General features: G+C 39.5%; 1 protein-coding gene across 1 annotated transcript; it reads right to left on the bottom strand.

Annotated features, from left to right (window-relative positions):
* LOC122660600 lies at positions 1-17,558 on the bottom strand. The gene is made up of 4 exons (XM_043855978.1): positions 17,483-17,558; positions 16,400-16,758; positions 15,684-16,018; positions 1-270 (listed from the first exon to the last, which is right to left on the bottom strand). The coding sequence occupies exons 1-4, from the start codon at positions 17,556-17,558 to the stop codon at positions 153-155; spliced, it is 888 nt and encodes a 295-aa protein (XP_043711913.1). The 3' UTR covers positions 1-152.
* Positions 17,559-22,983: the final 5,425 nt, after the last annotated feature.

Below are 22,983 nucleotides of genomic sequence, written 5' to 3' on the forward strand. Positions count from 1 at the left end.
TTGAACCAAAATTGAAAAATTAAGCTCTTAATTAATCACCGATACTGTGTAAGAAAACAACACTATAGATGATAATGAAAGATTGTAAGGCTAACCGATAAATTAACAGAGGAAATGTTTGCGGAGTGTCACAAAAGATCTCGGTGTCTTCTTCACTTCCTTTTCCGTTGACTAGTTGGAGTCGGCTGCTGGCTCATCTTAGCTTCCAGTCTCTTAGCAGTGCGAAGAATTGCTGCTTGCTTTTGGTGCTTGTTGTGGCTCTTCCTTTTGCTGCACAAACAAGCATAGGCATATAAGGAAAACATAAAACTGATTTAAATAAAAAACAAGACAGGTAAAGCTTCATCTCCAGCTTTTTCAAAGAACTGAAGGAACTTATCTGCACAAAAAGGGTAACAGTTCAATGATTGTAAGATAAACAATATAGAGGACTGAATATATATATATATATATATATATATATATATATAGAGAGAGAGAGAGAGAGAGATGAATCACAAATACCCACAGACATTCACAATAGTAGTGCCATCAATCTAATTGAATTGTAAAACAATATTCAGTAGATTTGAACTGCATTCTAAATCATCTGATTAAAAAACGGAAAGAAAATCGTCCAAAATGAAAAAGAAGAAAACTTTACCCATCAATGAAAAGATTAGCATCACCTTTTAGTCAGTCAATGAAATATAATCTCATAAAGTGAGGCTCAGTTGTATGGAAACAAAACATTTAATTTAGTAAAAATTTTATATCACCACCAACATAAACAGCTTGTTGACTAGGTACGCAAATTTCACAAGCATCAGCTCTATGACTCAAACAAGGGTGAAACCAAATGTAGGACAATTTTGACAAGTCAAACTTCAAACCTCTAGACAAACATTATCAATATCATTTTAATCATCTACAGTATATATCATTGCATAAAGTGCCTCTGATTCTGTAAGAAAACAAAGCATCTGATTTCGGAAAATTTTATATCATCACCATCTTAAACAACTAGTAATGGAAGAAAATTATGCAAGTGATGCAGATTCAAGGTTCCAATTGCAATATGCTTGCAGGAAGAAGAAGACCAGGCTTGCAGGAGGGAAGAAGACCAGGCTTACCAGAGTAGCCTGCGGTTTGGTCTGGTTTCCTTTTGAACCAATTTTTAGTTCAGTCCAGACCATACGGTTGGTGTTTTCTGGTTCTCCTCAAAACCAGAGTCTTGGGGCTATTTATGTTTTATTTCTTTTCATTTTATAGTTTACAGAAGGCCGGAATAGCAGCTATAAGTTCCAGTCATTTTTTGTCACTATAAAATTTTAATTTAAGAGTTCTATTGTGATAGGATTTCTCCTTAGCCTACGCATCTAATTCCGTTACCTCTTAGTTCTATAAATAAATAGAAGGGGTTAGTATACCCCCCCTACCCCCCCCCCCCCCCAAAAAAAAAAAAAAAAAAAACGATTTTGAAGTTCAGCATGTAAGAATTTCCAAAGTTGAAATTAATGGGCTTAATTAATTATTGCGCCTGGTCCATATGCTGGTTCAAGCGTGTCACCCGGTTATTGAGATGAGCCAAGCCCAAACGGGTTTGGACCAGCCAGAAAACGATTTCGTCTCGGTTTCGACCATATCTTGGTCGAAACCTAGGACTTTGTCCAGGCTAACTCGAACCTTGGTTTCGAGGCCCGAAAGTTGTTTTTTCGCCTTAATTCTTATTGCGTTGCCTATTTTTTACATTTTAAACTCAATCCATGCATTAGTTTCACATAGAGAACACTAAAAAAATTACTTGTGGTTTTGATCCAAGTTTGATAGTGTATATTGTTCTTGGACATGGTATCGAATGAGGTTTGACCGGAACATAACTCCTTCACTATAAATGAGATTTAAGCAATCTTGAATTTATTAGAAAGCTTTGTTTTTATAGTTTTCCAACAAGTCCAAGATTGCTTAAATCTGATTTATATTGAAGGAGTTATGTACCGGTCAAAATTAATTCGGTGTGCGCGAATGCTGTCAAAATCGCTCTGAAAGACAATATTTTTTTGGACATCAAAACAAATGAATATTTTACCGCACTTTTGGCTTTTAGCAATGTTTTACCATATTAAGATTTATGGAATTTTTAGATTTGAGAAAAACCTCAACATTAGAAAGTTGAAAATAGCACCTATAGTCGAAAATTCAGTTTTTGTTCTTGAACTGGGGGGTTGATTTTTTTTCCTTTTGGAATTTGATTTTTTAACTATTTTTATTGGATTCAAATATGGGGTATTTGCTTATTTATGAATAATATCTGTTGAAATAGGCTGCTTACCCGACCTAGTTTGATTAGGATTAGTTCTACTAGTCCTAACTGATTAGGATTAGTCCTAGTCATGTTAGGAGTAGTACTAGTCAGATTAGATTCTTTTCTTTTCTTTTATTTTTATTGTTTTACCCTCAGCCGAGTCCTATTCTGGCATTCCTAGTTGTATTAGGAATTCCTAGTAGGACTAGGACTGAGGTGTTATTATTCCTATTTGTACTTTGATCAGATTTACTTCAAGTTATTATAAATAAAGGGGCTTGGGTGATCGATTCTAATCACTCAAGCATTCATATCAAAGCTGTTTACATGGTATCAGAGCCATCTCTGATCTGAAGAGCAGCCTCCCCCTCGATTTTTTCTGGTTTTCTTCCCCAACTCTCTCGGCTACTGGTTTCCTTCTTCTCCAACTCTCTCGGACTCTCTATTTCATTCAGGGTAGCATCTTTGAGGTGATTCAATGAAGAATTAGCTGCTGCCCTCAATGACACCTCACTGAAGATTATACAAACACTGGTGTGATCTGAAACTGCCGCAGGTTTCCTCCAACCCTTCGAGATCAAGCTGCTACATTATTCAAGCTGGATTTCTGTTTTTTTTTGTAGATTGATCCCTGCACTAGCTGATCTACACCTTACATATTTCAGATTGCAGATCTGAATCCAATCCACATCTGATTCGAACCTGCAATTACCTACATTCAGATATACCTAAATTTTTTTAAAATTTAGGGCTTTTTATTGGCTCATCCAAAGGGGCCGATTTTTGGAGGGAATCTTCTCCACTACAAGGGAGATACTCGATCCTTGTTTCAGCCTGCTCTGACGGCTGAAACTCATACAGTCTCAAAACCCAGGGTTTCACTCGATACTGTAACCAGCCCTATTAGGGTTTCGTATTGCATCATCAGAATTTTCTGATTTTTTGCAGGCTTATTCTCCACCACTTGCAGGGCATTCGACCCAAGTTTCAGCGTATTCTGACGGCTGCAATTGCTGCCACTTCGAAACCCATACTTCAGATCTGATTCAGTTTTTTGAAGATTTGTTTTTTTTTTTCAAATTTGTGGATCGGTTTCTACCTAAACTATGGGTGATTCAAAGACAACTACTGCTACTTCTGGAGGGGATGGTCAGTCTAGGACATAGTCCGAAATCTCGCGAGATCTCGCCGAGATTCTCGGTTTTTTAGAAATCCGAGTTGAGATGGAAGGGGAAACATAACAGTGAAAGATCTCGGCGATATCTCGGCGAGATCTCGACTCGAAAAAGCTTCAAAAATCAGTGAAAAAACAAGAAGAAAAATGCAAAATCTCGCCGAGATCTCGGGTCGAAAAGTGGATCTCGGGTATGGGCACCATGATTTGACCCAAATGACTTGTTTTAAGTCTTAAAACAAGTCTGTTTTTGCCTATTTTGTCGACAAAGAGCTCTCCAACACTCTCTTCTTCTCTCTTCTTCTCTCAATCTTGTCTTCCCATATTCATTTTTTGGTTGGATTGAAACATTTGGAAGCTGAATTTGGGGGCAAAGTGAAGATTGCAGCTCAATTTTGGAGGAATGCTCAAGTTTGTGAAGGTTTTTTGAAAGGTAAACCCATTTTCCCTAAACCTATTTTTTTGAAAAAAATTTGATGAAATCTTGGTAGATGGGTGTGATTTTGAGTTATGTTATATAAGTTAGGCCGATCTATCACTTGATGGAGGCCGAATTTTTTTTGGGTTATTAAATTATTTATTATAATTTCTGGAAAAAAAATGATTTTTTTTCAAAAAATAAGATAAATACTTATTGTTTGGATGTGATCTTGATGTATGTTAGACTAGTTTGCATGCTCTACAGCCTCATGGAGTCATTATTTTTTTTTCACCCATTAAAAAATATATTTTATTTTTCAGATTTAATAATTATATTATTTAAATAGTTAAAAAATATATAAAATTAAGGAAAAATACCTGTTTTTGTTGGAAAATTATGCACAACAGTTGTACATAATGTCCAACTTCAAATGATGTCAAATACATCATTATGTTATAATATTTTATATTTGAAGGTATAATTATTTTTAATAAAAATTGTAAATATTATTTTTAATTAATAAACAAATACTAGGGTTAGGGAATAAATAAGAGATAGGTATTTGATTGTTCTAGTAACTTCATATTATGTGTAATAGTTATAAATACAATACTTTAAGTGTTTATTACCTTACTTTAAGTCTATAATAGTTACTAAGACATGTTTTTTTATGTAACAATGTAAAAAATCAGACAAGGGTTACACAATGGGGGATATAGCATGGTTACATGGAGTCCCAATGTCTGAGGACAAAAAGAAGTCAAAGTGTAACTACTGTGGGAAGATTTTAAATTCTGGAGGAGCAACTAGGTTAAAGGAACATTTGTCTGGTCTGGGCAAGAATGTTGCCAAATGCCAAAATGTTCCAAGCCAAGTGAAACTGGCAATGGCACAAAATTTAAGAGGAGTACGGACAAAGAAAGCTGAGAGGAAGAGACAACAAATAGCTTTCGATGAAGCAGTGCTAGAGAGGCCTGGTGTAGACATCCTTGGGGGAGTAGGAGATGATACTGAATATAGGCCTACACCTGGTGAGTTCCTATCAGAGGATGAATGGAGGATTTACCAGCAAACTTTGGCAGCGAGTAGACAAAGTTTTCATTTTGACAATATCAGATCATATGAGCAAGCAAGAGGAGCTGGTGGATCTGGCTCAGCTGCACCAGTGCAAGAAAATGAGAGGAGGAGAAGCACTGGCACAAGAGATATCCCACGGCCCCAAGCCCAACCACGAGCACGTTCCCCAGATACTATTTTTTAGCAGGATCCATCTACCTTTAGGCAACAAGATGCCTTCCAGCCAACCATCCCACAAGTGTTTGGTGGTAAACAAGAGGATGCACGGAAAGCCTTCAGCAAGTTCATGCTATACATTGGCATTCCAGCTAATGTAGCTCAAGGAACCTATTATAATGCATTCCTTGATGCTGCAGGGAGGGCTGGCCCAGGATGGAAGGGGCCTACACCATATGAGTTGTATAATGTATATTTGCCTAAAGAGGTAGAGGAGCTGAAAGAATACATAGAGGGTCTAAAGCCATTGTGGGACACATATGGGGTTACTCTTATGGCTGATGGTTGGACTGGACCTATTAGACAGTCCATTATAAATTTCATGGTGAGTTGTAATGGGAAGACTGTCTTCTTGAAGTCTGTTGATGCATCAAAGCATGTCAAGGATGCATCATACTTGTACAAGCTACTGAAGCAAGTGGTAGAGGAAGATATAAGAGCAAAGAACGTTATCCAAATTGTGACGGATAACGGTTCTAATTTTAAGCAGGCTGGAGAGAAACTGATGAACAAGAAGAGTAAGAGGATCTGCCTCTTTTGGACTCCATGTGCAGCCCATTCTATTGATCTAATGCTGAAGGACATGGAAAAAAAAGCTTTGGTGGCTGGTGTGGTCAATAGGGCAAGGCAAGTGACCACCTTTGTGTATAACCATGGTTATGCTTTAGCCTTGATGAGGGAGAAATGCAAGGGGGATTTAGTGAGGCCAAGTGTCACTAAATTTGCCACCAATTACATTGCATTGAAGAGCATCCAGTCAAAGGTGGTAGGTCTGAGGTCATTGTTTGCAAGTAACCAATGGTTTACTTGGCCAGGCTCTAGGACACAAGAAGGGAAGGCAGCACAAGAGACCATTGCAAGTAACGGATTTTGGAATGACTTATATAAAATTGTTGCCATATTAGAACCAGTGGTGGCAGTACTAAGGATAGTTGACACTGAGAAGAAGCCTACCTTGCCCCACATATATGCTGCCCTGCAAAAGCTGAAGGAAATGGTCCAAGCTGCAATACCCCGAAGTGCTCGCTTATACATTAACATCATTGATGAGCGATGGGAGAAGCACTTGAGTCATCCCTTGCATAAAGCTGGTGAGTTCAACACTTCAACATCTATACACTTTATGTGAGTTTTTACATTTATATATTCAAACCTCTAAAGTATTAAGTCACTAACAACTTATATTTGTGGTTTCCTCTTTACTAGCATACTATTTGAATCCAAAGTACCAGTACTCACATGATCTTGGGCTGGACACGGATTTGTTACTGGCAGTTGAAGCTGTTATTGAGAAGTTGGAGGTCAATCCCAAGACACAATCTGACTGCAATGATGAGGTGAGACTATGGGACTTTGGTATTTTGCTAGTCAGTAAAGGAATATAATTACTAAATAGCAAACACTGATGCCTCTAACACTGTTTCAAATTTCAAATGTAAATAGATCAAGGCCTTCAGAGAGGCCTCAGCAAGTTTCGGTCGAAAATCTGCAGTGGAGGGTAGACAAAAGTCAGACCCTGGTAGGTGGCAATGTGGCATGATTTTACATATATGACTTATAATTTTATCCCTTTACAATTTACATATTCTTAATATTCTTTGTTTATAATGCAGCTGACTGGTGGGTGCTGTATGGTACAAGTTCACCCAACCTGAGGAAGGTAGCAATCAAAGTGTTGTCACAAACCTGTTCATCCTCTGGCTGCGAGCGCAACTGGAGTACATTCGCCTTGATACACTCAAAGAGGCAGAACAGATTGGATAGTCAACGACTAGAGCAACTGGTGTATGTGCATTATAATATGAGACTAAGGATGAGGCACATACATGAAGAATTTGAGAAGAATGACAAAGAGCCCATCGAGCTAGCCAACATATTCCAGGAGGACTCTAATGAGGATGAGGATCCCCTATTCCAGTGGGTAAGGGATCGTGGTGCACCAGAGATGGATGAGCCTAGATGTAGGCCTGATTCCACTATTGCGTCCGTAACCGGCACAGATGTTGAAGACTATATGTCGCAAGAGGGGCGTGCACATTCTCAGTCACCAAGACCATTTGAGGCTGCAACAGGAACTCCTCCTGATGGTGATGGTGATGGTGATGACCCTGCTGGTGGTGATGACCCTCCTACTGGTAGTGGTGGTGGTGGTAGACGTGGTGGTGGTACTGGTGGTGGCATGCCTGCTGGCGGTTATTATAATGATCATCATGAGGGGATGCGCGACCAATACCAGCAAGAAGTGGGAACACAGCAGGACCCTGTGCGTTTCATAGGTGAGTCTCAGTTTACACATGCCACACAAGATCAAGACCATGGTGGCCACAGCAAAACTTACAAGAGAAAGACGGGTCGCAAACAGAACCAACCTCAGTATGATGACACGAGCATGAACACCATGGTAGCAAGTTTTGGAAGCATGAGTATGGATACTGGTCGTCAGCATCAGCCGTGGCAATCATATCAACCTCATTATGAGTATGATTATGGCCAGCAGAGCACCGGTTCTGAATATAGTTCCTATGGTCAGTTTGGGCAGCCAACACATGCGTATGACTATCAAAGTAGTGAGTCTGGCATTGGGTCCAGCATTGGGTCCATCGATCCATCCACATTCCAAGTCCCAGGCATTCCTCAATATGACAGTAGCATAAGCGGTGCATCTCATCCTTCATGGCAACGGTCTAACTCCACTGTGGAACAGTTATACCCTAGGTTAGGGATGTTGGCATATGTGGATGAGAACTCTTATATGAATGCTGTGGAGGACTATACACAACAGTTTAGCAACAATATGTCATGGGAAGACTATGTGGTACAAATAGGGAATGAATATGCCATTCAATCTCATTTTATGTGATGAAGTTGTAACTTGTAACTTAAACATTTGTAATGCATATTAACTTATTTCCTATTAATTGAATATTTTGTTTGAGTTCTACGTACATAAATTATGTCATTAATGTATCTATTATGCTATTTTAATATGTCGTCACCTAGCAACTAAGGGTCCGATGTAAAAGTCATATTTGGACTTTGTTTTTACAAAATCTAATAATGCCATTGTGTTTAAATGGCCTAAAATAGGCTGTGTACCAATTTTCAGACCCAACAGAGCCCTAAAACCCACCGAGATGGGCCTTCGAGTCAAAAAAAAAAAAATATTTGCAAAAACTCGCCGAGATCTCAGCCCAACTCGATTTTTTCGTGGGCCGAGTTGGCTCTGAGACCCGAGTTTTCGGACCATGGTCTAGGAATGACTTCCTTCCCTATGCTGCTGCCATCAAGCTTGATGGTACGAATTATTTAATCTGGGCCAGATCACTATCCTTGACTGTGGCTGGTAGGGGATTCACTGGCCATCTTACTGGCACCACCAAACAACCAGCTGAAGAAGGTGTTGCCCGTACTAAATGGGCTGCGAACGATGCTATGGTGATGTCATTTGTTTTAAATTCTATGACCACTGATCTATCCAGTCAATATCTCCTCCTTGACACTGCTACTCAGATATGGACTGCTGTCAAGGGAACTTATGGTCGATCAGGAAGTGGTGCTCAGGTTTATGAAATCAGGAAGACACTCCAAACCACTACTCAGAAGGAGATGTTTGTTACTAAATACTATGCTGCCCTCAAGTGTTTATGGCAACAATTGGATCATTATGCTCGATTCCAGTCTACTACTACTGCTGATATTATTGCCTACCACACCTATGTAGACCAATTCCGTGTCTATGATTTTCTGGCTTGCCTCAATGATGACTATGACCCTATTCGGGTGCAAGTCCTTGGATAGGTTCCTTTCCCCACTTTAGAGGAGACTTTTTCTTATGTTCACAGTGAAGAGACACGAAGGGCTGCCATGATGATGACTCCTAAAGTTGAGAGATTAGCCTTACAGACTGCTGGTCCCACTCCTGTTGCTTCTTCTGATAGTGTTGCTGCTTCCACTACTACTACCAAAGAGCCTGTTAAGTGTGAGCATTGTCACAAACCATATCACACTAAGACTCAGTGTTAGAAATTACATGGGAAGCCAGCTGATTTTGAGGCCAAACGTGGTCGTGCTAAGTCTAAAAACAAAGCCAATCATACTGAAAGTGTAGCTCCAACTCCCACTGCTAACATTGGTTTCTTCCAGGAAGAACTCCAGGCTTTGCGTCGTATGTTGAACACATCAACTGCCTCTACTACGTCTGCTGCCAATTCAGGTTCCTTCTTTACCCATATAGGTATTTCTTTTGCTGGTCATTGTGCATCAGTAGTATCCACTCCATGGATCATAGACTCTGGTGCTACTGATCACATGACAGGTTCTTCTAGCCATTTTAATACATACTCTCCTGCCTCTGGTAAGGATAAAGTCAAAATTGCTGATGGGTCCCTCTCCTCCATCTCAGGGAAAGGATCCATTGGTTGTTCTCCTTCCCTTACACTGTCATCTGTGTTGCATATTCCCAAATTTACAACTAACCTTCTTTCCATTAGCAGTATCACTAAATCCCTGAATTGTAAAGTGATCTTTTTTCCCACTCAATGTGTTTTTAGGAACTGGACTCGGGGAAGACGATTGGATCGGGTAAAGTGCATGGCGGATTGTACCTGCTTGATGGCGATCCTACTCAGGCTTTACCTTCGGCATCTTTCTCTTTTGATTTACATAAATGGCACTCTAAACTAGGCCATCCCCCCTTAGGTACTTTATCAAATTTATTTCTAGCATTAGTTAAAGACTGTAATAAGGAAGAATTTTTTTGTGAGCCTTGTGTCTTGGCTAAACAGACGTTTCAACTTATCCTATTTCTAATAAAAGATCCTCTTCCTTATTTCATATTGTTCATACTGATGTGTAGGGGCCTAGTCGGAAAGCTTCCCTGACTGGCCATCGGTGGTATGTCACTTTCATTGACTGCTATTCTAGGTTCACTTGGGTATACCTTATGCACACAAAGAGTGAAGTTTTTTTATGTTTTCAACACTTTAATCAACTGATTAAGACCTAGTTTAATGCCACTCTTCAAATTTTGAGGAGTGACAATGGGAAAGAGTATATGGAAGGTCAGTTCCAAAAATACCTTGCTGCACATGGAATCCTCCATCAGACCAGCTATGTCGACACTCTAGCCCAAAATGGTGTGGCTGAGAGAAAAAACCGCCACCTCCAGGGCCCTTATGTTTGCTCGCAATGTCCCTTCCCTTTATTGGGGGGATGTTGTCCTTCCTGCAGCCTAATTAATTAATAGGCTGCCCAGTCGGGTTCTTCTTTCAAGAGCCCCTATTGAGCTATTACTTGGCTCTTTCTCCTTTATAGTCCCACCTAAGGTGTTTGGCTGCGTTTGTTATGCTAGGGATACAAGGTCCCCTGGTAAACTTGACCCACGTAGCCTCCGATGCATTTTCTTGAGTTACTCTGCCACCCAAAAGGGGTACAAATGTTACTACCCTCCATCCCGTAGGACTTTTGTCAGCATGGATGTTGTCTTTCATGAAAATGTTCCATATTATGTGTCCCCACCTCTTCAGGGGGAGAGTGTAAGTGAAGACGTGCTGACTATTGACTCTCCACCTCCACTTCAGTCTGTTTACCATGAGTCTAAACCAGTTCGGCCTGCCCCTAGTACTCCCCCTGAGTCAGGGGGAGAGGTTCCTATACAGGGGGAGACCATTTCTATTCAGGGGGAGCAATCTACCCCGGTCCAGACTCCTATCCGGAGGACTATTAGTGAATTTCAGAGGAGGATTGATGCCAATAATGAGAAGACCTATGCAAGGAAACATAAGCAGGTTCAATCAACTGTTGCTCCAGTACCCATCCAATTGCCGAACCCGGATCCAGAACCTGCCTCTCCACCTGGTAATGATTCTGACTTACCTATTGCTCTTCGCAAAGGTGTCAAAACTTGCACTCAGCATCCCATATCTCATGTTGTTTCTTATGATTCCCTTTCCCCATCCTTTCGTGCCTTTGTTTCCTCTCTTTCTTCTGTTCGTATTCCTAACAATTGGCAAGAAGCTTTATCAGACGGAAAGTGGAAGGCAGCTATGATGGAAGAAATGGACGCCTTGAAGAAAAATAACACATGGGAGCTTGTGGTTCTTCCACCTGGGAAGAAAACCGTTGGATGTAAATGGGTGTTTGTGGTGGAACAAAAGGTGGATGGCACTGTGGATAGGTATAAGGCACGACTCGTGGCCAAGGGGTTCACTCAGACATACGGCATTGATTACCAGGAAACTTTTGCACCTGTTGCAAAGTTAAATATTGTTCGTGTGTTATTATCTTGTGCAGTCAACCTTGGATGGGATTTGCAGCAGCTAGATGTAAAAAATGTCTTCCTAAATGGAACACTGGATGAGGAGGTGTATATGGACATCCCACCAGGGTTCTCTTGTGACAGAAACCAAGGAAAAGTATGTAGACTGAAGCGTGCATTTTATGGTCTGAAGCAGTCACCTCGAGCATGGTTTGGCCGGTTCCACAAGGCCATGATTTCTGTGGGCTATAAGCAGAGTAATGCTGATCACACACTCTTTATAAAGAGAGTTGGTGAAAAACTCATTGTTCTTATAGTCTACGTTGATGATATAGTGGTTACTGGCAATGATGGTGATGAGATCAGACGGTTGAAGACCTTCCTTGGACAAGAATTTGAGATTAAAGATCTAGGGAAACTACGATACTTTCTTGGGATTGAAGTAGCCAGATCTTCTAAAGGCATTTTTCTCTCCCAAAGGAAGTATGTCCTAGACTTATTGGCTAAGATCGGGTTGCTAGGCTGTCATCCTTCAGACACTCCTATGGACCCTACTGTTCGACTCAAGGAGAAAGAGGGTGAGCTTGTTGATAAAAGCCGGTACCAAAGACTTGTAGGGAAGCTAATTAATCTTTCACACACGCGTCCTGACATTGCTGTCGCCATGAGTACTGTGAGCCAGTTTATGCATGATCCCTACTCTTCTCATATGGAGGTTGTTCTTCGTATCTTGCACTATTTGAAGTTAGCTCCTGAAAAAGGAATTCTTTTGTCTACTCATGGTCATCTACGGATAGAAGCATACACTGATGCTGATTGGGCTGGTTCTGCAGATCAGAAGTCTATTTCTGGGTATTGCTCCTTTGTAGGTGGAAATCTTGTCACATGGCGTAGCAAGAAGCAAAATGTGGTTGCTCGTTCTAGTGCCGAAGTTGAGTTTCGAGCTATGGCACAAGGTATTTGTGAGTTACTATGGCTTAAAGGTTTGCTACAAGATCTTGGTGTTCCTATTCGTCTTCCTATGATGCTGTACTGCGACAACAAGGCTGCCATCAGCATAGCACACAACCCAATACAGCATGATCGTACCAAGCATGTTGAGGTGGATAGGCATTTCATCAAAGAGAAGTTAGAAGCTGGGCTGATTTGTATTCCCTTTGTGACATCTACGGATCAACTTGCTGATATCTTTACCAAGGGATTGTCTGGAAAATTGTTTCATCCCAATCTAGTCAAGTTGGGCATGATCGACATCTTTGCTCCAACTTGAGGGGGAGTGTTGAAATAGGCTGCTTACCCGATACCCCAGTCCTAGTTTGATTAGGATTAGTCCTACTAGTCCTAACTGATTAGGATTAGTCCTAGTCATGTTAGGAGTAGTATTAGTCAGATTAGATTCTTTTCTTTTCTTTTATTTTTATTGTTTTACCCTCAGCCGAGTCCCATTCTGGCATTCCTAGTTGTATTAGGAATTCCTAGTAGGACTAGGACTGAGGTGTTATTATTCCTATTTGTACTTTGATCTGATTTACTTCAAGTTATTATAAATAAAGGGGCTTGGGTGATCGATTCTAATCACTCAAGCATTCATATCAAAGCTGTTGACATATCTTAAGTAAATGAAATACAAAATTCATTTACTTAAATGATATTAGACATAACTAAGTGTCTAGCCTGGTATCTGGTAGTTTCTGACATAAATACCTGTTTGTCCTAGTTTCGAGCCAAGTTTCCCCTAGTTTTGATGGACATATGTGTCGAAACCACCTCGGTCGAGTTTTTCTTCCATGACCCAAACCCATTGTGGAAGTGGGTTAGGGTTTTGGGATAGTACTATAAGTACCATAAAGAAAGGTCCCTGCAGTTACATTATTGATTATTACTTTTCTCCCACAAGAAAAGGGTTTTACTCTGGGTGAAAAACGGGAGACTACAGAAGATCTCTTCAAAGCTTGATTAGTCAAGATCTACTTGGGATTATTGTTTTATATTGTTCTTCGTCAACATACCGAAGGTGCAAGGTACATTCACTGTCTCTGTTTATCTATTTACATTAATGGTTGTGTTCTAGAGATCTATACGGGTAAATTGATTGGAGTTTTCTTGTATAAACTCAAAGATTACTAACACAGCAATGCATTGCTTTCTTTGATTCTATGAGAATCAGACCTATTTCTGTTGTGGGATTCAGTGGAGAGCCTGGTGAGATTCGAGGATTGGGGTTTGGAGGGAGATCCCTGCCTTGGAGTTCAGGTGGGGTCCTGAACATATCTTTCTTCCTCTTCTCTTCTTCTCCAATCGATCAAGCTTAGTTATATGTATCTCTCATTCCTGTACAAACCAGTTTCCAATTCTGCTTTGTTCTACTGAGGTGCTATTCTGTTAACTGACTGCTGTTCTGTTTTCCTTTCAGCTTTCACATCAAATTTCTAGTTCTGGTGTAGTATTCAATTCCTTCCATCGATTTCTTGTTCTGTTTCTGCTTTCAGTTTCTCTATTAGCCTTTTGAGTTATGTTACAGCCTTGGATTCTAAATTTTGATTGCTATTTTCTGAAGTTTCTATTTCTTAATCAGGTTTCTAAAACTGAGAACTGAGTTTCTATTCTGACTATTGGTTTCTGTTAGCTACTTTAAACTCTGTTTTCTGCCTTAATCATATTCTGGTTTTGGTTTGTCAATTCCTGCTTTTGGTTTCTATTTCTGGGTCTCTGTCTGGATTTCAGTAACCTACTATTTTTGAGACTTCTCAATATCTTGGAATCTGGCTGTCAGATTTCTCTCAAATGTTACTGGTTTGTTACCTACACCATTTAGCCTACTCAACCAGGAAATAAAGCCCTCCTGACTTGTCTTTGTTGAGATGTAATAAATCTCTGATTTTGGTCCTATTCCTAATCCCTGCAATTCTGGAATTTCTTTTGGGATTATAAAAGCTAATCTAGGAGACCTATAACCCCATTGGCAAGCATCAACTCTGTGGCTGGAGTAAGAGTGGAAACAAGTGTAGACCATTTTGTCAAGTCAAAATACAAACCTCTAGACATACAGTTTTAATCAGACGTAAAGGTTAGACCTTAGTAAGGAGGAAACCATAACCCTCCTCATTTTAAGAGAAGCTTGAAGTTCCAGTGGAGCAACCTAATTCAGGACGGTAAAGTGTCCATAAGACAGCTATGCATATTTTCAACTTCATCAGTGGTCTGTTACTACAGCCATTTTGTACTTATGACAAATTTCTCAATCCTCAAACTCTTTTATTTCCTGTGCCAAAGCAAACCCCTAAGAGGGGGAAAAAATCTCTTTCATTTCATTCCTTCTTCCAATCTGTAAATCATGCTCACATAGAACCTAAGGGAATTCATTCTAAAATTGTGGAAGCCAGACTTCTGAAGATTAAAATTGATATTTAGCATCCAACCGGAAAAAAAAAAAAACAAATTTAGTCATGGGCTAGGAAAGTTAAATCAGTTAAATCAGGACTAAGAAGAGGGTGCATGGACCATGGAGAGGAAACACAAAGTATGAGAGGGTAAAAGGCCGTACCCACTGCACAAGGCTCCCGCGTTTAGCAGGGTCTAGGGAGGGTCAGATGTTCGCAGCCGTACCCCTGTTTCCAGAGAGGCTGTTTCCAGGATTTGAACCCGTGACCAAGCGTTCAGCGAGTGAGCACTTAACCAACGCGCCAAGCACGACCAATCCAGACCATTCCCTAGATATCCAATTGTTGGAATCGCCACATCATCCTTACACATGGCACGACAAGGTGTTCAGTCAAGCCAGAAATCTATGAACAGGCCATCCAACCAGGAACCAAGCAGTTGTTTGACTGATAATTCCCAGTCATAGTAGTTTAGGGTTCTCAGTCAAAAGGATCATGACAAGGATTGCAGAACAGTTAAGAACTAAGAGTGAAAGTATATTAACAACAATAGAAATGAAATGTAGCCATGATCAGAGTGATAAAATCTCTCCAAGGAGATTCAGATCAAAGATTGAGATAACTTAGTATAAAATTCGATTTGAATAAAAGGACTCAAATGTAAATCATAACATTAGAATGTCAATCCCAGACACTTATATGATCACAACATACAGTTGTGATCTGCAGAAAAGACTTGAGGGAACAACATAAGAATAAAGAAAAAAGAATGAAAAACATCGTTAACTATGCAATTCCAAATAACTCAACAGTTAAATGATAAACCCAAAAACTAAGGAAAGAAAGGAGTATAAAAGTATGAATAAGAGACTCACCTCACAAACAAAAGTCCCGTTGTGAGCGCCATCCCTCCAACTGCCCATGATACTCTTTCACTAAATGGCATTTCCCTCAACCACTGCTTAAAATCTTCAAATAACCCTGCGTTCTCAACCTTCTGAGACACCCCAGATTGTGAAGCTTTCCATGAATCTGCAATGGAATCTAAACTGGCTTTCCCTCCGTAGCAAGATGGTTCCTCAGTACCCTGGTGGCTTTCCTCAGACGTTTTAATAGTAAAACCTGCATGTTGGCAGAGCTCTGTACCGTTAGAGGCCCACTCAGAAGCTCTACCACAAACAAAGTCACTTAATCCGCATGGAGACAGGACCTGACAACACAATGATATCATTAAATCAGAAGAAAAAATCTGTCAAGCATCTAGGAAATTCAAACTACATTATCCAGGGGTAGGATGCCAATACACTAATAAATAATGGTACTTGTTGGGCACAAGAAGGGTTAGAATCCATCACTTGATGGGTCCTGTGTCAGGTATCTCCAACACATGAATCAACTCAATCAGATGACTGAAATTATCCATTCTATGACCGTTCTCTAGAAATTTCACAGTCAACAATTCTCATTGTCCAAGAATGTGGCAATAAGGTAGTTGCTATAATCCAATCAGGCAAATTTTTAGAGTAGTTCTATAAGAACAACTATATGATGGTTCTCAGCTTCTACTAGCTTGTTGCATTTACCCACTCACCAGGGTCTTTGGATCCATAGAGAAATACGCATTTGAGCAAGCCTGAAAGACCCTATCACAAAAAGAAGCACATACAACAGGAGGTCCAGGCTGAACACCAACATGTGGATCACAGATGGAGCATTCCAAAAGCTCCCATAATTGCATGCACTCTTGGCTGGCTTCTCCTGCAGAAGCCAACCTTCTTATAGATAACAAAGCTGGATGTGTTTGGGCAACATCACAACATGTGTTCCTACGGAACACCCTGCAAAGAGTCAAATCTTTGGGACCCCTATTTACTTTTCTTGGAGGTTTCCCTTCAGATGAGAATGGAGGAAACCGGCCACCCGGGGAAATGCACACTCCATCAGGTTTACCTGTATTTCAAAAAATTCAAAGAAATATTTTTTGTTAAATCTAACACAATAAAATTGGCTAATTAATTATTGCATCTTTTTTATTTCACATCATGAACAAAAATCAAATATAGGATACTTAAAGAATGGTAATTAAAGACCCATCAAAAGCACTAAATTCTACACAAAATTCTAGCATTTTGAAGCATTAGGCTTCTAAGATAACTGAATATTTTTCATGATTACTGTTTATAATTTACTCAAACCCATTATAAGTAAGCCTTATCACAACAGTAAACAACCAGTTGTTGAAAATAATGATCCTGTTCTTCCAACTACACTATCATAGGCGCCAAGTTCACCGTTTCTAATTTCTAAACTATTAATTAAAATTGAACCCCGAATTGCTCGTAAATTTCTGATCTGTTAATATAGAATCGAACAATTTCTGCTTTGTTCTTCCAGAGTTCCAGTTTAGAATTTAGATATGTTTGAGCTAGCATAAAATCCAAAAAAAGACTAAAAAGGCATACACCCACGAGAAATTGACTGAGGATCATAGTCCCGAAATAAAAGAGAACAGCTAAAAACCAAAGGGTAGGGTTTTTTTAGCATGTGATCAACAACATCGAAAGAGAAGCTTCAATAGTTCAGTTTGCAGTACATATAATGTTTTTCTGTACGTGAAAGCCCTAACCCTTGAACACACCCACCCACACACACATACACAAACGTAGAGAGATACCTGAAGAAGGAGAAATTAGGAAGCCGAAGAGGAGCAAAGAAAGCAGAACACCAAAATCCATATTCCATAGTGCCATTCGCGGAATGGTTTAGCCTTCACTTGTTCTAGCCGGTCCTGAGGATTTGCTATTGACCAGAGAGGCATCGACCATTGACCAGTCACCGGTGGAGGTACTCCTAGTGCTTACTCTTTAGGTTGCGTTTGTTTGTTTGTTTTGGTTTTGTGAAAAAAATAGGATTAAATACGAATACGCTCTAAAATGCACCCAATATTCTTCATGCCCCCCTAAGGTTCTGACAAGTCCACACGCACCCCCTGAAAATCCCACATACCACCCCTACTTTATCCCCCTAAAACCATTTAAGTTCACACAAGTTAAATGCTAAAAAAATAACCATACTATCATTTCTTCTATTTTTTTCTAAAATTTGAAAAGACCTAATTGCCCTGACCTATTTGCTAAATTTTGAAAAGACCAAAATGCACTCATCTTCGCCAAATCATCATCTTCTTTTATAATGTAGATACCCAATACCACCATCACCACCGTGAAGGCCCACCTCCATTACCATCTCCAACTCCTCCACCCTTACCAATTCCACCACCGAGAGGGGTTCCCCCTCCCTTGCCTATTCCTCCATCAACACGGTGGAATTGGTAAAGGTGGAGGAGTTGGAGGTGAGGCTTCACGGTGGTGGTGGTGGATATTTACATTGTAAAAGAAGATGATGATTTGGGGAAGATGAGGGCATTTTGTTTTTTCAAAATTTAGCAAATAGGTCAGGGCAATTAGGTCTTTTCAAATTTTAGAAAAGATAGAAAAAAGGGTAGTTTGATCATTTTTAGCATTTAACGCCTGGTGTGGACTTAAATGGCTTAAGGGGGTAAAGTAGGTGTGATACGTGGAATTTTCAGGGGGTGCGTGTGAACTTGTCAAAACCTTCAGGGGCATGAAGAATATTGGGTGCATTTTAGGGGGTATGCATATTTAACCCAAAAAAAATAGAATTTAGATTAAAAAGACTAGGCAAAAAAAGAGAGTTGATGAGGTTCTCCGAGGGAACCTCGAATGCCATTCCTCCAGTTAATGAAGCTGTAAGTAGCCTTGTTCTATTTGAAACCATCTGTAACTTGACCATTTTTCCCACAATTGATCTTGAATATTTCACCAGTAGTGTCAATCTTGCATTCCTTCCATTACAAAAACAAGAAATGATATCAGTAAAAGTAAAACCATTTCCTCTCACTAAAATCTTTCAAACTTCATGATACACAGTCCTAAAGAAATTTCATTTTCCAACTGGTAAGTAATTTGCTTCTGTTTTCTTTTCTTGAATTAGGTAATACCTGTTTTGGTTGCAAGTGAAATTTTGAAGCACCAAAAAATAAAAAAACACTTTTGTAATCATTTTCCCAGTGATTATATCATGACATTCAAACCATTCCATATTTGATTATGAAATTTACTTTACTTTGCAAATAAATCCCTTAGATTTGGTTACCCAAAAAAAATCCCTTGGATTTGAAAAGTAAAATTTTATCAATAAATAAATAAAATTACATCTAAAAGCATTATTATCAGATATGATAAGAAATCTAAATAGTTTATACAATCATGTTGAATAATGATTACTAAAGTTCTTTTGTTAAGTTTAAAAATTTTCACTTCCCTTCGCTTTATTTCCTTTGCAACCAAACAGTCACTACTCTCTAAGTGTGAAATAATATGGAAAAGGAAAATCCTCTATAAGATTAATCCTTAAAATCTCAAATGCAAGTCAATATCCGTTCAGTGATAGAAATTTTCCAAAACATAAATAGTGGAACATACATGTAACAAGGGTAATAAAATGCTTATTTTTTAACCATAGGCAAATTCAATCTATCACATCAACAATAAACACCATATAAAACATCATGAATCTCAAAGCAGAAGAAGATGCTTAAGGAATCGATGAGACTGACTCATGTTATCGGTCAATCTACTTAAGATTGTAAACACCTCCTATGGTGCAAACTAGGTTCTTGCAAATCAACCTCTAAGATAAAAATTGTCTCGCAAGCTCCTCAATAGGTGTTGCATGTTGGGGGTCCAATGCCTTGTGTTTCGTCGCTTGCATTTGTGGGTTGATAGTGAAGCAAATCTCATCCTAATGTGGACATAGGCAATCTTGCAGAACCACGTAAATCCTCATGTGAATTGTGTGATTGTTGTTTACGATTTTCATTATTTTCTATATTGTTTTAGGTTCTCATTATTCAACAATTGCACTTTTTTTATTTTATTTTATTTTTTTCTGATGAATTAGAGTTCCACTTATTTCATGGGCCACGTCAAAACATTTCAGAGTTGTGCTCAATTGGACGTAATACAAATAATGAATAAAAAAATCCAAAACAAAACAGAGGTTGGCATTGTCTACAAATTGTTAAAAAAAAAAAAAGAAAAAAAGATACACCACCAAGTGTTGTCTCCTAAAGACATCAAACATCATATCTTTTCCACAAGACATGTCTATTAAATATTCAAAAATGTTTTCCAATAGTCATAAGTATTGATTACTTAAGTGCATATTTGGAAAAGATGTAACCCTCAAAAAACATATTTTGAATCATCAATTTTAAAAGTATTTAAAGTTCTACTATTCAATCTTCATAAACCAAAAATTATCATAATTCTGGAACTCTGGCTGGAGATTGATGGTAACCTGTTTGGGGAGTGAGCAAGCAAATAAGAAAATAAGTCCTTTTGGGTTTTTAGTACGCAAGGTTCCTTCCTATTGGAAAGTCGAGATGGATGGAGCTATGGATAATAAAGGATGCTCACATGTCAAGTTTCAGTCGGAATAGAGTTTGCCAAATGAAAAAATAATGACCACTAAGAAGCTGAATGATCATAGAGAAGATTAGAGAGTTTCAAAGGGTGGTTAATAATTATGGAATTAGGTATGACATTTTACACATGGCCCACCTAAATCGGATTAGATTAGAGAGTTTCTCTAATCCAACACAAAGTTTTACCATGAGAAAGGGTGATATGGTAATTTTGACCAATTGGATATTTAGGAGATGATCTACATTGGCTATACGCAAATTTAAATTCATTTTTTAATCATATAATAATATATCTCATGCATTTTTATCTGACCATTTCTTTTAAAAGAACTTCATTTTTTTCAGTGTACCTTCAAAGTTTTATTTCTCCACTTGAACAACTCCATTTTGATTGAAAACTTAACATGAGAAGAAGCCTTTAGGGGTCTACTGGGACACAAAATTTTAGTTATATCCAATCCGTCATAGGGAAAACATTTGTGCCATGCATGAGATATTACAAGATTAGAAAAACCTTTTAAAAAAATACATAAACTGCATAAGAGTTCATGGAACTTCATGCCAATTGTGGGTCCACGATATCATTTTCTATCATTTTTCCAAGGCAAGATCCCATTATTGTATGAGAACGTACAAGAATGGGTATGAGCCGCCCAGATAGCATCCACCATGTGAGTACGAGAATAGGAACCCGGCTCCATTTTTCCTATGTTGTGTGTACGAAGATGGGATTGGACTTGGTTGGTCCGAGTTTGGAGGGATTTTGGAGTTGAACTCTGGTATCTTTGTTCCACTTTAGAATAAGTCGTCCCACATGGTGGATGCTATCTGGGCAGCTCACACCCATTGTCGTACGTTCTCGTACGAGTACGAGAACGAAACCTAGCTCCATTTTTCCTATGTTGTGTTTAAGAGGATGGGATTGGACTTGGACTGACTCCGGAGGGATTTTGGAGTTGGATTCTGGTCTTTGGCCCACTTTTGAATAATAAGGTTCCTTAGCCCACCACCAGAGGTTCTGACTAGATGAAAGGTAGCCCCTGGAGACTTAAACCATAAAACTGAAAAGAATGAAACATTCCTGGTTAGTTCCTCGCACCCAAAAAGAATGTTGTTGCCATGCTAGTCAAAGACTCAAAGTACCGTTAACCTCTAATTACTCCCACTATACGTTGAAGAGTCTGAAATATGAGTCCGGTAAGTCTTTACGTACGTGAGCGACTCACAGCCATTCAGATGGAATATTCTTACATATTAGATTTCATCTGAACGAGTGAGTCATTCACGTACGCTCATGTGTGTAAAGATTCCCCGCTCACCTGAAATATATATAAGACGTGATTCAAATACAACCAAGTAAATACAAATGGGAAGTTAAGAGTTTGATTATGTTATACGTATGATCAATGTTCAACACCTGTCATTTATACTTTGAAAAATACCCCTTTATGTATCTTAAATGATAGTGAATGAAACATGTGTCAATGATTGAGCATACATACCGGGAAATTGGACACGAAATTTAATGCAAAATCAGACATGAGGGGTACTCTTTGATACCTCTTGAAACAGTAGCAATTGGTAAAATTTGATAACCACATCATGGCATCAGCAACTATGTATGATAATTGAGAAAGTAAGAAGAGTACTTTCAGTCGTTCTCCTTCCAGTAAACCAGATAGGCAGATATATTCCATTTTGGGGGTTGTTCTTAGTCAACAAAAGAAGCTTTATCATCCTCAAATATTAAATCTCCTCTAATTAGACTACGAAGGGTCCAAAAAATTATCTCCTCCAGTTTCCCAGTCCCTCTAGTAAAAGGGAGGGGGGGTGGGGGGGGACCTCACTTGGACAGAGTGTTCAGGTAGGGGTAGGGTGGTCATTGTGCCCCCTTGATAGGAGGACTGGGGAACTGGGTCGGGCAAGGAACTAGAGGGGATAAAGATCCACATAGCCCCTGCGTGTGCGAAAGCCAATGAGATCGTGCATTGGCATTATGTGGATGGGGTGGTCAGGATTTTATCCCCTCCAGTTCTCTGCCTTGCCTAGTTCCCCAGTGCCCCAAACAAGGGGGGCACAATGACCACCCTACTCCTGCTCGAACACTTTGCCTGGGTGAAGTCCACCCCTCCTTATTAGAGGCACTGGAGCAATTGGGCCTGACAGGAAACTGGAGGAGATAATTTTCTATAATGGTCATTTCACTCCATCGCTTTGTATCTGCCATGTGGGGGTATACTGCCAATTTGGATCCTCTACTGCCGAGTTGCCCCGTAGGACCCTACAACTAAGACACAGCAAGGCAGTAAATGACCAGCTTACCCCCACTCGGGCAAGGCACTAGGGCAGGGGTAAGGTGGTCATTCCCCACCTTGCTGTGTCTTGACAGTAAGGTCATGCCGGGCAGCTGGGCAGTAGAGGAACAGGATCCGATACACTGCCCCTACACAGAACTGTTCTACTTCAACTAATACAGCCAAACGTCATCTATGCTCAGTCGTGACCGTCACTAAGATTCCACAGAGGTCATAAGACAACTCACGTCTCCCCTTCTTTCCACAAGCCGGCACCAGTCTAAATTCCAAAATTCATCACGTGCGTTTAATCTTTACACTATAAGAGGTAGATCGTTCGTCGTCCAGTAATTGAGGAATCAACCCCCTTTA

This window comes from Telopea speciosissima, chromosome 4 (assembly GCF_018873765.1).
Source record: "Telopea speciosissima isolate NSW1024214 ecotype Mountain lineage chromosome 4, Tspe_v1, whole genome shotgun sequence".
Lineage (NCBI taxonomy): Eukaryota > Viridiplantae > Streptophyta > Magnoliopsida > Proteales > Proteaceae > Telopea > Telopea speciosissima.

Bases quoted from the DNA above. Each gene is read 5' to 3' on its own strand.
- LOC122660600 (XM_043855978.1), bottom strand. From the start codon at position 17,558: ATGGCACTATGGAATATGGATTTTGGTGTTCTGCTTTCTTTGCTCCTC. The intron at 16,019-16,399 runs GTGAGTGGGTAA...TTGTGTTGTCAG, and splicing joins CTATGGATCCAAAGACCCTG to GTCCTGTCTCCATGCGGATT. The intron at 271-15,683 runs GTGAGTCTCTTA...TTGTTTGTGCAG, and splicing joins ACGGGACTTTTGTTTGTGAG to CAAAAGGAAGAGCCACAACA.